We start from the raw sequence: 12,912 nt of genomic DNA, 5'->3' as shown, positions 1-12,912 counted from the left end.
ATTTCCCGTGTTCCGGCCACTGGAAAGCGACAGCTCAAGCACAGGAAGAAGATGGAGAATTGTAGGGCTGGGGTAAAGCTCGGCGGCAAAGTGCTTGCCTAGCAAGTGCAGCGTCCTGGATTTGATCCCCAGGGCCAACAAAGAGAAGACAAAAAACACAGTTAAAAAAATGAGAAGATGGGAAATGTGAAAGCGCTGAAGAGAAATGAAGACGGAGCTGCGGAGATGAGAGCCAAGACCGGAGACGCACGGCCTGAACACAGAGCTGCTGAGCGAAGGCAGCGAGCATGGCGGAGCCCTGCGCCCCAGCACGGGGCGGGCTGCCCGGGTGTCAGTCAACAAGCACAGCGCCCACCGCCCCACGAGGTGCCCCGCCCCGCAGCCGCGTGTGCACACACACTAGATGACCCCTGGGGGAAGAAGCCACTGGAAGGTGCGAGAAGGCTACAGAAAAGATGCACGGCCGAGACTTGAAGTCGGCTGCGCGGTGTGTGGAAATGGTGTCCGAAGGGGGGAAATTCTGGCAGACAGTCGATGGCGGGAGTTTGGCATGGCTGGATAGGAGTATATTAAGTTGAATAAATTAAAATACAATTTTGGAGGATGGAGCCAGGATAGGGCCCCATTTTTTTAAGGCAATGATACTTTTTTTAAGTTCACTCAAACATCAGGTAGCTGTGAGTGCTCGTACTGAAGCGGGCTTGTGGGTGAGGAAGCGGCGTGCTTTGATTCTCTTAGGAAGGGTGAAGCGAGGATGTGAACGTCCTTTGGCCCTGAAGAGGCCAACACCAGTGAAGGTGCGGCGTGCGAGCGGCATCTCCGGGCCGGCGGCGCTGCCCGGTCAGGAGGGGCGGCCTCCGTTCCGGCCAGCGGCCTCAGCACGGGCGCACCGCGGCCGGCGCTACAACCCAGGCGCGCGAGACGCTGGTTCCCCAGTGTATCTGCCACACAGGCCAGATAAAGCCAAGCCTGGAGCCCTGTTAACCGTAGTCTTGGAAGCCTTACAAGAACACAGTGTGGGGAACACCAGAGTTAACTCTTTTTTAAACTGAAGGACTTAACGTTCGCTTTTGCAGAGCGCCCTCACGTCACAGCACCTAGCAAGCTGCAGGTAATTTGCTGGCTGAGATTCGAGATTCATTAAGAAATTGGAAACTTTCATGGAAATTTTTTCTCTATGTTTTCAAAGTTTAATTTCCTCTTTAGCATCTACTAATCTGCACAAGGATATACATTTGTGAGATAACAAGGGTACATTTCTTTTAAAAACGGCATCTAATATTTTCTTTGAATTAAAAAAAATTAAGATGGGGCTGGGAAGGTGGCTCAGTGGTAGAGTGCTTGCCTTGCATGCATGAGGCCCTGAGTTCAATTCCTCAGCATCACATTAAGCAGAAAAAGCTGGAAGTGGTGCTGTGGCTCAAGTGGTAGAGCGCTAGCCTTGAGCTGAAGAGCTGAGGGACAGCGCCCAGGCCCAGACCAACAAAAAATAATAATAATATGTATCCATACCTAAGATGGATATAAACCATTTTAGGTATTCACTTGATATATATGTATTATGATGTAGGCATTGTTACACACAGATATGTGTGTATGGTGGCCATTTTAGATAAGGGCTGTCCAGTAACTTGCTGTAGAAAATTATGTCTATCTTCAGTTCAAATGGTGAAGTGAAATGTGTTTTATTTATGCCACTGTAATTGACTGTATTAAGCCACGGTCTGGAATTCCCTGAAGCAACTCTCTTAGACTTGGGTAATAGGCACTCAAGACATTTGAACCTGAGATTCACCTGTTGGAGAAAGAAAAGAGCATTTCCCTCCCTCCTTCCCTCCCTCCCTCCCTCTCCCTCCCTCCCTCCTTCGGCCTCCCTTGTCCCCCTTCTCTTCTTTGCTTTGGGAAGATGTTATTAATAGCTCTGACCAAAAGCATCCTCTAGGGGGAAGGCCATATCACACTAGTTTTAAAGAGGAGAGAATCAGGACGGGGTAAGTTTTCCACATGCCACAGGCAGTCAGGGGTTGCCTCTGCCATAGAACTGTAGACACCGTTTTCTATTCACATCATATTTGAGGATAATCCCTTCCCAAAAAAAGTTTAAAAACAAAACAAAAAACCTAGCAAGTCCCCAGGTGCATTGTCTCAATGATCTGCCCACATCCTTGGACCTCTGACCATGACAAATGAGCTGTGCGGGGAGCTAGCTCTGGTTTGGGAAACATCAGTTTCTATGATATTTTTTTAAGTCTGTCTACATTTTTTTTTGCATTAAAACTGCTGTAGAAAATCTAGTTAAAACATTAGATGTTCTAACTCTTGCTCATTCTTCCAAGTTCCAATTTGGAAATATAACCAGGGAGACAAAGGGATCGATGTGGAAGTAACGTATAATAACATTTTATTTAAAATGTAAAGGCTTTCTCCCCCTCTAACGGAGATCTGTTAGAAGCAAAAGTTAAAAATCTCCACCTAAACGATATATATGCATAATATATAGTTTGCTTCAACCATCAACTTTAGAATTTTATCAATCTTGTAAACTCTAAAAGAAAATATAGGTACACAAATACACTTTAAAAGTCCTAACTTTCCTTTACAAAAGAAAATTCGAATCTCACATTTTTTCCTCATAAATGTACACAGTATGATATGTTAGAAATGTAAGGCTTTCAGAAGGTTTCACAAAACCTCGGGACCATCCTCACCCTCGCCGCAGTGAAAGGACATGCCGCAGAATTTTCATTTCTTTTCCTTGGGAGGGAAAACGTGGCGGTCACTTTTTGTGAAAGAGGAGCGGCTTCACCATTCCCGCCAGGATCTTCGGTAACTGTGCCGCAATCACCTCTGACATCATCTCCGGGAACTCCACCGCCAGCGCCCGGGACTGGATAAACGTGTTTAGGCAGTACAGATGAAGCTGCTTGACCAGCTGCCGTTGGCAAGCGGGGAAAACACGGGAAGGAAAACAGTGAGTTCATGCGCTCTCCAGGCATAGCCTCTTTTTCTAACATTAGAATTAACTGGTCAAGAGGTTTCTTCCTCTACCAAATGAAAACTCTCCCACTGCCCTCCCACCAGAGAAACCTAGAACGATGATCTACACGCAGTGAAACAGCCCAGCAATACGAAAGATGTAAAGCAATGAACGTTGCCTGTATTTCCACAGGGTAGCCAAGTTGAATATTTTGGTGCATTTTTCAAGTTTTTTTTTAAAGATGTGTGGGCATGCACAAACACACAAACTACTGCACACATACATTCAAAACGCAGTTATTTCAGAAATTCTATTCGTTCATCACTTTTCATTCATATAACAATAGATTGACTATTATGTCCGTAACCCAACAGAATGAATCGCAATCTATTATTTTTGTCAAAGGAGTCCAACGTACTTAATTTCACAAGTCACACGGCACAGCCAGAACACCAAAAGAAGCGGCAGCAGAAACACCCACAGCTCTGTTCTCATCCCGGCTTCCCACACACAGCTACTCTGAATGATTTGGGGGTGTGGGCAGTGTTTTTGACACATATCTCTATCTCGAATGAATTTTTTGCCATACAGTTTTAGTATTGATACTACACGTTTATGTTAGGTTTGTCTTGTCCTTGATTCCCACTTCCTTTCTTATATGGCTTTATTTTGCAAGAGCTCTCTTACATGTTTTGTTTCCTCCACATTTATTGCCGTCATCGATAAATTCTGACAGCAATGCAAAAGTATCATCTATGTGTGTGAGTGTGTGTGTGTGTCTGCATACATACACACACATGTGTGCAATCCTGTTTGAACTTGGCCTGGGCACTGTTCTTGAGCTTCTTTTGCTCCATGTTACCACTCTACCACCTGAACCACACCGCCACTTCCAGCTTTTTTGGTAGTTTACATGGACCTCGTTGCCTGGGCTAACTTCTAACCAGGATCCCCAGATCTCAGCCTCCTGAGTAGCTAGGGTTACAGGCATGGGCCCCTGGCACCTGGCTCAAAGGTATCATCTTAACACAGTTACACTCACTGACATCTACCAGTTCCATTTCCCCCTTGATATATTTTATAGCTCCAATCTAGACTCAGGACAGTTTTGCCTGGCTCTTGTGCCAAAATATGATTTTGATTCTTCTTCCTCTAATTACTTCATTGTAACATCCTAAGGTAATTCTTGAAAAAGCCTGCATCTAAGAAAAGACTCTCAGGAGACTGCAAATAGGAAAACAGCGTTGCCATTATACTTGTGTGATGGTTTGGCTGAAGATTTTCTTTGCCATCACATTCTGTAGGCCTTGTCCCACTGTCTTCCAGCTTCCATTGTTGCTACTCAGAAGTCAAAAAGGATCTCCAAGTGCTAATAATTTGCATATGCTTTGTGCATGGTATATTCAAGGTATTCTTCTCACTCCTAGGATGCTGATGCATTGTAATAATGTTCTTTGGTTCAGTGGTGTGGTGCCTACAGCCCCAGTCCTTCCTCCACAATGGCTTTTTATTCTTTGGCATTGCTGGGATTTGAATTAAGGAACTTATACTGGTCAGGCTGAGCCACTGCCTCTGTCCCATGTTTTTACTTTAACTACTTTTGAGTATGGCTTCACATTTAGTTAGCCTCACGTGGTGATAAAATCAAGCATGGCTGGGGCTCTCTCTGTGTGCACCCAGCCCCCAACACCTTTTATTATTATATAGTTTCCTCGATTTTCTGCTGTTCTCTCTGCTGGAATTTTATTATTCATAGGACCATAGGACTCCAAGATTAATCCTCTAGACTTTGTATCTCTTTCTGATCTTCCGTGATTTGATCTTAAAATTATTTTCACTTCCTTTACATTTTGTACATCTTAATTATTTAAGTGTCTCTTCTGTATTTAATTGTGCCATTACTCTCTCTTTTTTTTTTTGAGTGTTTTTCTATTTTCCTTTCTTGGATACCATGCTATTCTTTACTTTTCTGAAGATCTTACAGATCTTATTCTGTTCTCTACTGGTGCTTTATCCTTCAAGTCACTTTTTATCCTTCTTATTTTTCTCTCTGCTTTTCATCTTAGAGGCTTTACTCAAATAGCTTGTAATCTTGACAGTCTGCTCATAATTCAAGCGTTAGGCCCTCGGAATTTGACCTGGTGAGTAGATAGCTTTTTATGTCTTGACTGTCATTTTAATGTGATTTCTGAACCCAACGGTAATAAAAGTCTGTATTCAATATGTCTTGACTAGCCACATATCTAACCACACATCTTCTTTTATTAATATAGTTAAGGTGTTGGGCACCTCTGGAGCTTTGCCATAGCAAAGGGGAAAGAAACCAAAAACAACCCAGAAGGAACTTAAAGAATTCAAATTCTTGCCTAGTTATTTCTTCAAGATAAAGCCTAAAAACAAATTTGGAAAGCATGCAGATTTTAGCTCTTGATACGTAGTTTCTGACTGCCTGTCGGCAGTTATTTGTCATTCCATCCATACTTTTGCTGTTAGTGTATATTCATGAACTTGTGTAATTTTAAATTTTTATTTTTTGCCAGTCTTGGGGCTTGAAATCAGGGCCTGGGCACTGTTCTGAGCTTTTGTGCTCAAGGCTAGAGCTCTACCTCTTGAGCCACAGCTCCACTTCAGTTTTGTTTTTTGTTTTTTGTTTTGAGTGGTTAATAGGGGTAAGAGTCTTACAGACTTTCCTGACCAGGGTTGGCTTCAAACCGAGATCTCAGATCTCAGCCTCCTAAATAGCTAGGTACCTGCCACCAGCGCCTGGCTATTTTTCTGATTTTGAAGCAGAAACACTTTGGACCATACTGTAGAAACTGTGCCCCAATTCCTGTGGATATTGCTCCTCAGCTGTACAGATACCAGGCAACAGGAGCATGTTTGGGCCCATCGAGCTGTGCGGTGCAAACACACTTAGAGCACGGGACTTGAAGAATACCGACCGAGCAGGTTTCACGTTGAACATGTGAAAGTGAGGGAAGGGCCGATGGTGTCCGGCACGGGGGTACTTACGTCGTGCAAGTTATCCAGGAGTTTTGTGAGCTGGTAGAAGCGCTGGGAGCTGGGCACCATGCCTTTCTGCCTCAAGCCGATGGCCTTGATCAGCTCCCGGATGTAGCTGGACCTCATTTCTTCAAACTGGCTCTGACTCCTCAGGCCTTCCAAAGGAACTGCAGCAAGGCAATTGCGAGTCACAGTGGTGTTAGACGTTTACCACACAGCAGGCTCAGCTAGATCTTGGGTTTCTCTGGGACATTTTACCCTTGTCCTGCGAAGCTCAGTGACTGGGCATTAGATGATTATCCCCAGAAGTTTATCACTTTTTTTGTGTGGATGCATTCTAAGTTTCTTCATCCCATTTTGTGATGCCTTCTTGCTAATATGGAAAGAAAGCTATGGGCTATTTAAATATCTCATATCCACCCACTTAGGTTTTTAAAAAAAATACTTGTTTTTAATCTGAGCAAAGACCTTTGTGTTTCTGATATATGAAAATGCCACTTTCAAAACTTTTCACTTCCAATCCTTGTGGTTCTCATTTCTGAATCACAATTTACGGATGCGCTCAACAGCTCCTGACATGAGAGGGTACCGGTGGTGGCGGGTACTCATGGTTGGTTTTCATGAGGATGTTGCTGAGCCAGATTAGGGGGTGAGTGAATGGCTTAGATTCTCTCCTCTAAAATCTCCGTGCTGCTCCTCAGATCTTAGGCACAACTCCTCACCCTGGGATCTTCACCACAGAATCCCTTCCACCTTTGTTTTTCTCCCAAACCTTCTAGTTCCTTCTGTTGTTCCCTTCTCCTTTTCTCCAGTAACTTTACTGCCCCATCCCTGACTTCCTTGCTGCACTTCTTAATTCGCTGCACTTAAAAAACAGAAAAGCAAAAAACCTGCAACCTTATGTGAACTTCCTCTGCAGTGATAACCAGCTGGTGGACAGCAAAGTCACACAGCTGCTGGATTTAAGACCTTGACCCTTAGCAGTATTTCTGTAATGAAGTGCACTTAGTTTAAAGGCAACAATATGTGCTTAGCAAAGAGAAATACACTAAAAAAAATTTTAAGCCTATGTATTATATGCACCCTAATGCATCCTTGAATTCCACTCTTCTTGCTAAGAAAGGCTACTCATACACATGAAGGAAAACCTAAGCTTTGGGCTTTGAATTTTTAATTGCTGAGGTCCGGAATGGAAGGGGCTCTCTGGAGGAAAGTACGGCAACAGGAAATGTTTGCTCATTTTAAAAGATAATTCCAGGTGTGGTGGCACACACCTTTAATCTTATCCCTCAAGAGGCTGAAGCAGTAGGATCACAAGGTTCAGGTCTGCCTGGGCTACAGAGTGATACCCTGTCTTTAAAGCAAAAAAGCATGATTTCCCTGTCTGTACGTCTACACGTATGTGCATGTACCTCTGATCTCTTCCCTCAATTATCTCTTCAAAACGTGGACACCTCTTTTAGGTTTCCAAACAATGCCCACATTTCCCTCACTGATAAACATGAACAATAACTTTTCCCTGAATTATTTTTCTTAACACTTTCTTAATCAAAGCCTTGCCCAAGGTTTTGGTGTCACTTTGGAGGGATTAGCGGTAAGAAGCCACCTCTTCCTGGAGCTCTGTGTGATCGTTCTTATTGACAAATAGGGAGCTGAACTTGGTAGTTATCTATTTCTCCTTTGCCAGCTTCCCGCTGTACATACACTTACTTACCCTTTGGGATGGGGAAAGAATCTGTTTCTCCGTGACTCACAGGGATTTGCGGGAAGGGCTGCTGGATCTCATGTGTATGCCCCGCCTCCTCCTGTGTGTGCTCCCCGCGTGGCGGGGGTGACAGTTGTGTGTCACCATGCGCAGCCTGGGGTTGGCGGGGATGGGGTCTGGAGAGCTGGCTTTGGTGCTAGCTTTGAGTGGCCTTCCTCACCATCTCCCCTCCCGCCCAGCGTCTAGAGCGGGACCCCCATCCCCTCCCGCCCAGCGTCTAGAGCGGGTCCCCCATCCCCTCCCGCCCAGCGTCGAGGTCGTGTCCGTTTCCGCGTCACGCGTGCTCGCTCACTTGTGTTCAGCAGCAGCAGCACTTTCATGCAGAGGAACTCCTCGTGGCTGACCTGCAGCTTGACGAACTCCTGGGGGATCTGCCACATGGTGAGGCACAGGGAATAGAGCGACGACTCCTTCATGCGCTGCCTTGCCGCGCGAGCACGCGGGGGAGAAAGCCACAGGAAACCACGTCTCAGCCAGCGGAGAGACTTTGCTCAGCACTGCTCGGGGGCTGAGGGGTCTGCTGTCACTAGGAAGCAAGCTCGGCATTCGGAATTTCGGGTATCTTTCATGTATTCCACTGTGTGGCACTAATGATGGAGGCCACGGATTGTGAAAGTTGGAGCAGAGGCGCAGGAGGTGACAGTGAAGAGGAAGATAGAGGTGCAGGAGGTGAGTGGAGATGAAGATGGCGGCAGAGTTGCAGAGGTGACAGTGGAGAGGAAGGACGTACTTATTCACTCATGTGTCCCTGGCAACACACGTGCACGGATGTGTGTAACTGTGTGTGCACGCATCTGCACAGGCCCGTGGGTGAACGGCTTCCGGTGCCCTGCACAGGGAGGGGGTTCCGGCGGCATGCAAGAGCACAGAGGACAAGCAAGCCCCAAGTGACCAGCAAGGCTCTGGCGCCGGAGGAGCGTGGCCTCGGGGTGGTGGCCTTGGGGTGGCGGCCTCGGGGTGGCGGCCTCCGGGCAGCTAGGATTCTTGAAACATTTTGGAAGTAAGCCGCCGGTCTGGTTTCCTGCAGGAGGGCATTCAGTGCTTTTGCTTTTTGAAGGTAAGTCAATACTTCAAGCAAAGCCATCTCTAATTTATTTCATTATTTCATTAATACCAACGCCTAAAACTAAACTTGGTAAAGAAAGCATTTAATGTTGTGCTCAGGGTATTGAGACATTTTTTTTTTCTGTGCCAAACCTGGGGCTTGACCTCTCAGGACCAGAGCTTGAACTCTGTCCCGGAGCTTTTTTGGCTCAAAGCTAGTGCTCTACCAGTTGAGCCACAGCTCTACTTTTTGGCTTATTTTTGATGATTAATTAGAGATCAGAGCCTCAGACTTTCCTGCGCAGGCTTTAAACTGTGCTGCTCAGATCTCAGCCTCCTGAGCAGCTGGGATGACAGGCGTGAGCCACCAGCACGCGCTTTCAGTGTATATCTTGCTATGTTTTTGAAGAATGAGAGATCTCAGACCACTTCCGACCACAGTGCACATTGGAAGGAGAGGAACAGCTATGGTCGCAGATTCCTGGGGAGGCTCTGGGTGGAGCGTGAGGTGCGTGAAGATGGCAGGTCATACTGAGGGGCCTTTGGAAAGTTCCACCACTAAGGATGCCCAGCGTGCGAGTGCTGACCACCGACTGGAGGGAGCCCTGGCACGCCCCGGCACGCCCCCCATGCTGCTAGTGAGCCCCAGCATGCCCCCCATGCTGCTAGTGAGCCCCGGCACACCCCAGTACTGCCAGCGTGAGCCCCGGCACGCCCCCGTGCTGCCAGCGTGGGCCCGGCACGCCCCAGTACTGCCAGCGTGAGCCCCGGCACGCCCCCGTGCTGCCAGCGTGGGCCCGGCACGCCCCAGTACTGCCAGCGTGAGCCCCGGCACGCCCCCGTGCTGCCAGCGTGGGCCCGGAGCCCACAAGGCACTACTCACTCATTCAGGATCAGGTCCGGCGCGAAGTAGAGCATCTGCCCGCTGACGTGCTTGTAGGACCGCCAGCCCAGCCCAAACACCATGAGGCTCATCCACGAGTACTGGATCAGCGTGATCTGGTCGTCGATGTGCAAGTTCCGGAAACCTGCGGGATCACTGAAGGATTAATTCAGGCCATGCACCCATCAGTCCCTTGTTCGCCCACACGGCTGGGACTCGGTGGTGGCAGCTGTAAGAAAGGCCGTGTTTGCTCTCCCCAGAATCAGGAGACGTTCATCAGCAGGGCGGCCCGAACGCGGAGCCCAGCGGCACCTGGGAATCTGTTTGGTGATTCCGCCGCCCCTCCCCCCTCCCTCATGCAACACCCCTTCACCGAGACCTGCGCGTGTGCACTGGGGGTAGGAAGATGACACACACGAAACCAATCCGCGGAAGAGACGCACGCACAATGACTAGAAGGCACAATGACTAGAAGACGGGGCACGGGCGCTGGAAGGTAACCGCTTTTTAGCCGTCGTTGTTCAGCTAGGTTTCAGTGCTGCTGCCCAACAGTGGCCTCAGGCCGCCGCAGGCTCCACTGGGATGTCGGGCAGGCACCTCCGTCCTGGCCTTGCTGTGGGGTCTGTTAACTTTTTGCCTGTGGTGACCTTGAACTGCAATCCTCCTAATCTTGGCCTCCCAAGTAGCTGGGATTACAAGCATGAGCTACTGTACCAGGCCTACTTTCGCTCACTCTTATGTCCTTCAAAAGAAAGTACTTTACAGTATTTAAGTGTCTGACACAATTTATTCAGTGTTTTTTTCACGCTGCCTTTTAATCTCTTACTAGTTTGAAATTTTTAATTTAATTGTTCTTTATTTGAAAATAGACTGTTTATATTTACATTCACTTTGTACTCTGTCTTTTTTCTTTTCCGGTTTTTGTTTGTTTTGTCAGGCCCAGGGTTTAATCTCAGGGCCTGGGTGCTGTCCCTGAACTTCTTTTGCTCAAGGTTAGAACTCTACCACTTGAGCCACAGTGCCACATCTAGCATTTCCTGAGTAGTTTATTGGAGATAAGAAGCTCATGGATTTTTCTGTCCAGGTTGGCTTTGAGTCATGATCCTCAGATCTCAGCCTCCTGACTCCCTAGGAGTGCGGCCATGAGTCACCAGTGCTTTTCTGTTTTCGCATTCTAGGACTGTTAATGACATGAAACAGAGGAATGCTTGTAACATAAAGGACAATTTTTAACATATAAAAAACAGTTACCAATATTGCTAACAAGAAGTATATTTCTAGGCTGGGAAGGTGGCTTAGTGGTAGAGTGCTTGCCTGGCATGCATGAAGCCCTGGGTTCGATTCCTCAGTACCAAATACACAGACAAAAAACAGTAGTACCACTGTGGCTCAAGTGGTAGAGCTGTAGCCTTGAGCAAAAGAAACTCAGGGACAGTGCCCAGGCCCTGAGTGCAAGCCCTAGGACTGAGGACTGGCAACACACGCACACGCACACGTGCACGTGCATACACACACACAGAAGTCTGTTTCCATCTGACAGACAAAACTCAGAAAATCCCTCTCCTTAGCTCCTAGCAGCCTTCCCTGTGATAAACAGCTGTACGGTGTCCCGGGGCTTCCACACCTGTGCTGAAGTGCAGTGTCCGCACGCACTGTGATCGCATCCCGTTATTTTATACTTAACGAAGGAACACTGAGGACAGATTCCCATGGTGATAATCAGGAAAATTCAGAGGATGTGAGAAGAAAATGGAGCACCTTCACACAGAGATGCAGCAGATGACCATGAATTGTACTTAGTGACTAGTATGAAAAATACCCTTATATCTGAAGTGATTTGACCTGATAATTCCAGAAAGAAAACTTTGGTAAGAAGCTGCCTGGTTCTCAATGCTTTTAAAAAGTGTAAAGAACATACAGGAGAGGAGATTCACCGTGAGCTGCGCTTGCTTCAGGGGTGGGGATAAAGAATGCAGGATGGGGCCCTGCAGGTGGTCACGCCTGTCATCCCAGCTACTCAGGAGGCTGAGATCTGAGGATTGCAGTTCAAAGCCAGCCCAGGCAGGAAAGTCCAGGAGACTCTTATCTCCAACTAACCACCAGAAAACCAGAAGTGGCACTTTGGCTCAAGGGGTAGAGAGCTAGCCTAGAACAAAAAAACTCAGGGACAGTGTCCAGGCCTTGAGTTCAAGCCTCATGACAGACCAAAAGAAAAAAAAAAAAAATATATATATATATATATACATACTCATACATGCTCCCCCAAAAGCAAAATGTCAGAGAGTGTAAACAAGGACAGAGCGTCATATATAACACTGTTTATATGTATTATATAACTAGATGATATATGAAATCAGCAGCTTCTGACACATAATGTGGGATCTCATACAAGCATGGATCTTGAAGGCTGTAGAAAGTTCTGATACCCGGCTGGGAAGGTGGCTCAGTGGTAGAGTGCTTGTCTTGCATGCATGAGGCCCTGGGTTCAATTCCTCAGTGCCACATAACCAGAAAAAGCCACAAGTGGCGCTGTGGCTCAAGTGGTAGAGTGCTAGCCTTGAGCTGAAGAGCTGAGGGACAGCGCCCAGGCCCCACGACCGGACCCAAAAAAAAAAAAAAAAAGAAAAGTTCTGATACCATTCTGTGGTCTCCAACGTACGTTTACTAACAGGGATAGGATGCTTTAATGACCTAAGGCAACAGCCCTTACAATAGAAACTTCCCTATCAGTCCTGTACTTAAAAGTTGCTTGTTTTTTGTCTTTTGGACAGGTCTCATTATGTAGCCCAGGCTGGCCTTGAACCCATGAGCCTCCTGCCTCCATCTTCTCCAGCGCGCTGGGAGTCCAAGCGTCCACTACCCTGCCTGTGCTGAGCCGCCCCTCAGCACCCAGTGACGGGCGTGACGCCGGGCGCACAGATAACAGAGACGCCCGTGGCCGCGAGGTGGACAGAAAGCAGAGCACAGCACGACCAGTCCGGCTGACAAGTGCAGCAGAGACGTGGAAGGACCAGGGAAGGTTCTGGAAGACCATCCAGAGTGAGTAGGGGAAGACGCTGGGAATGAGGGGGCTCCGGCAGGGGAAGCAGCGTGGGGGGAGGCGCGTGGGGGGAGCTGTGGAGGCCCCACAGAGGTGGGGGGAGGGCGCGGGGGCACACACAGAGGCGTGGGGGGAGGGCGCGGGGGGTCCACAGAGGCGTGGGGGGAGGGCGCGGGGGGCACACAGAGGCGTGGGGGGAG

General features: G+C 47.8%; 1 protein-coding gene across 1 annotated transcript in view; it reads right to left on the bottom strand.

Annotated features, from left to right (window-relative positions):
* Nucleotides 1-1,941: 1,941 nt before the first annotated feature.
* The window catches only part of LOC138824431 (progesterone receptor-like), a 34,987-nt gene continuing 24,016 nt past the window's right edge, over nt 1,942-12,912 (bottom strand). The window contains exons 5-8 of the mRNA XM_070018277.1: nt 9,673-9,817; nt 8,038-8,168; nt 5,990-6,147; nt 1,942-2,932 (exon numbers count right to left, since the gene is read on the bottom strand). Of these exons, the coding sequence (XP_069874378.1) occupies nt 2,777-2,932; nt 5,990-6,147; nt 8,038-8,168; nt 9,673-9,817 (590 nt within the window). The 3' untranslated portion in view covers nt 1,942-2,776. The remainder of the gene's footprint in view (nt 2,933-5,989; nt 6,148-8,037; nt 8,169-9,672; nt 9,818-12,912) is intronic.

The sequence above is a fragment of the Dipodomys merriami genome, unplaced genomic scaffold, assembly GCF_024711535.1.
Source record: "Dipodomys merriami isolate MVZ:Mamm:240054 unplaced genomic scaffold, mDipMer1.0.p SCAF_129, whole genome shotgun sequence".
In the NCBI taxonomy this organism is placed as follows: Eukaryota; Metazoa; Chordata; class Mammalia; order Rodentia; family Heteromyidae; genus Dipodomys; species Dipodomys merriami.
This window is presented reverse-complemented; position numbering and strand designations above follow the sequence as displayed.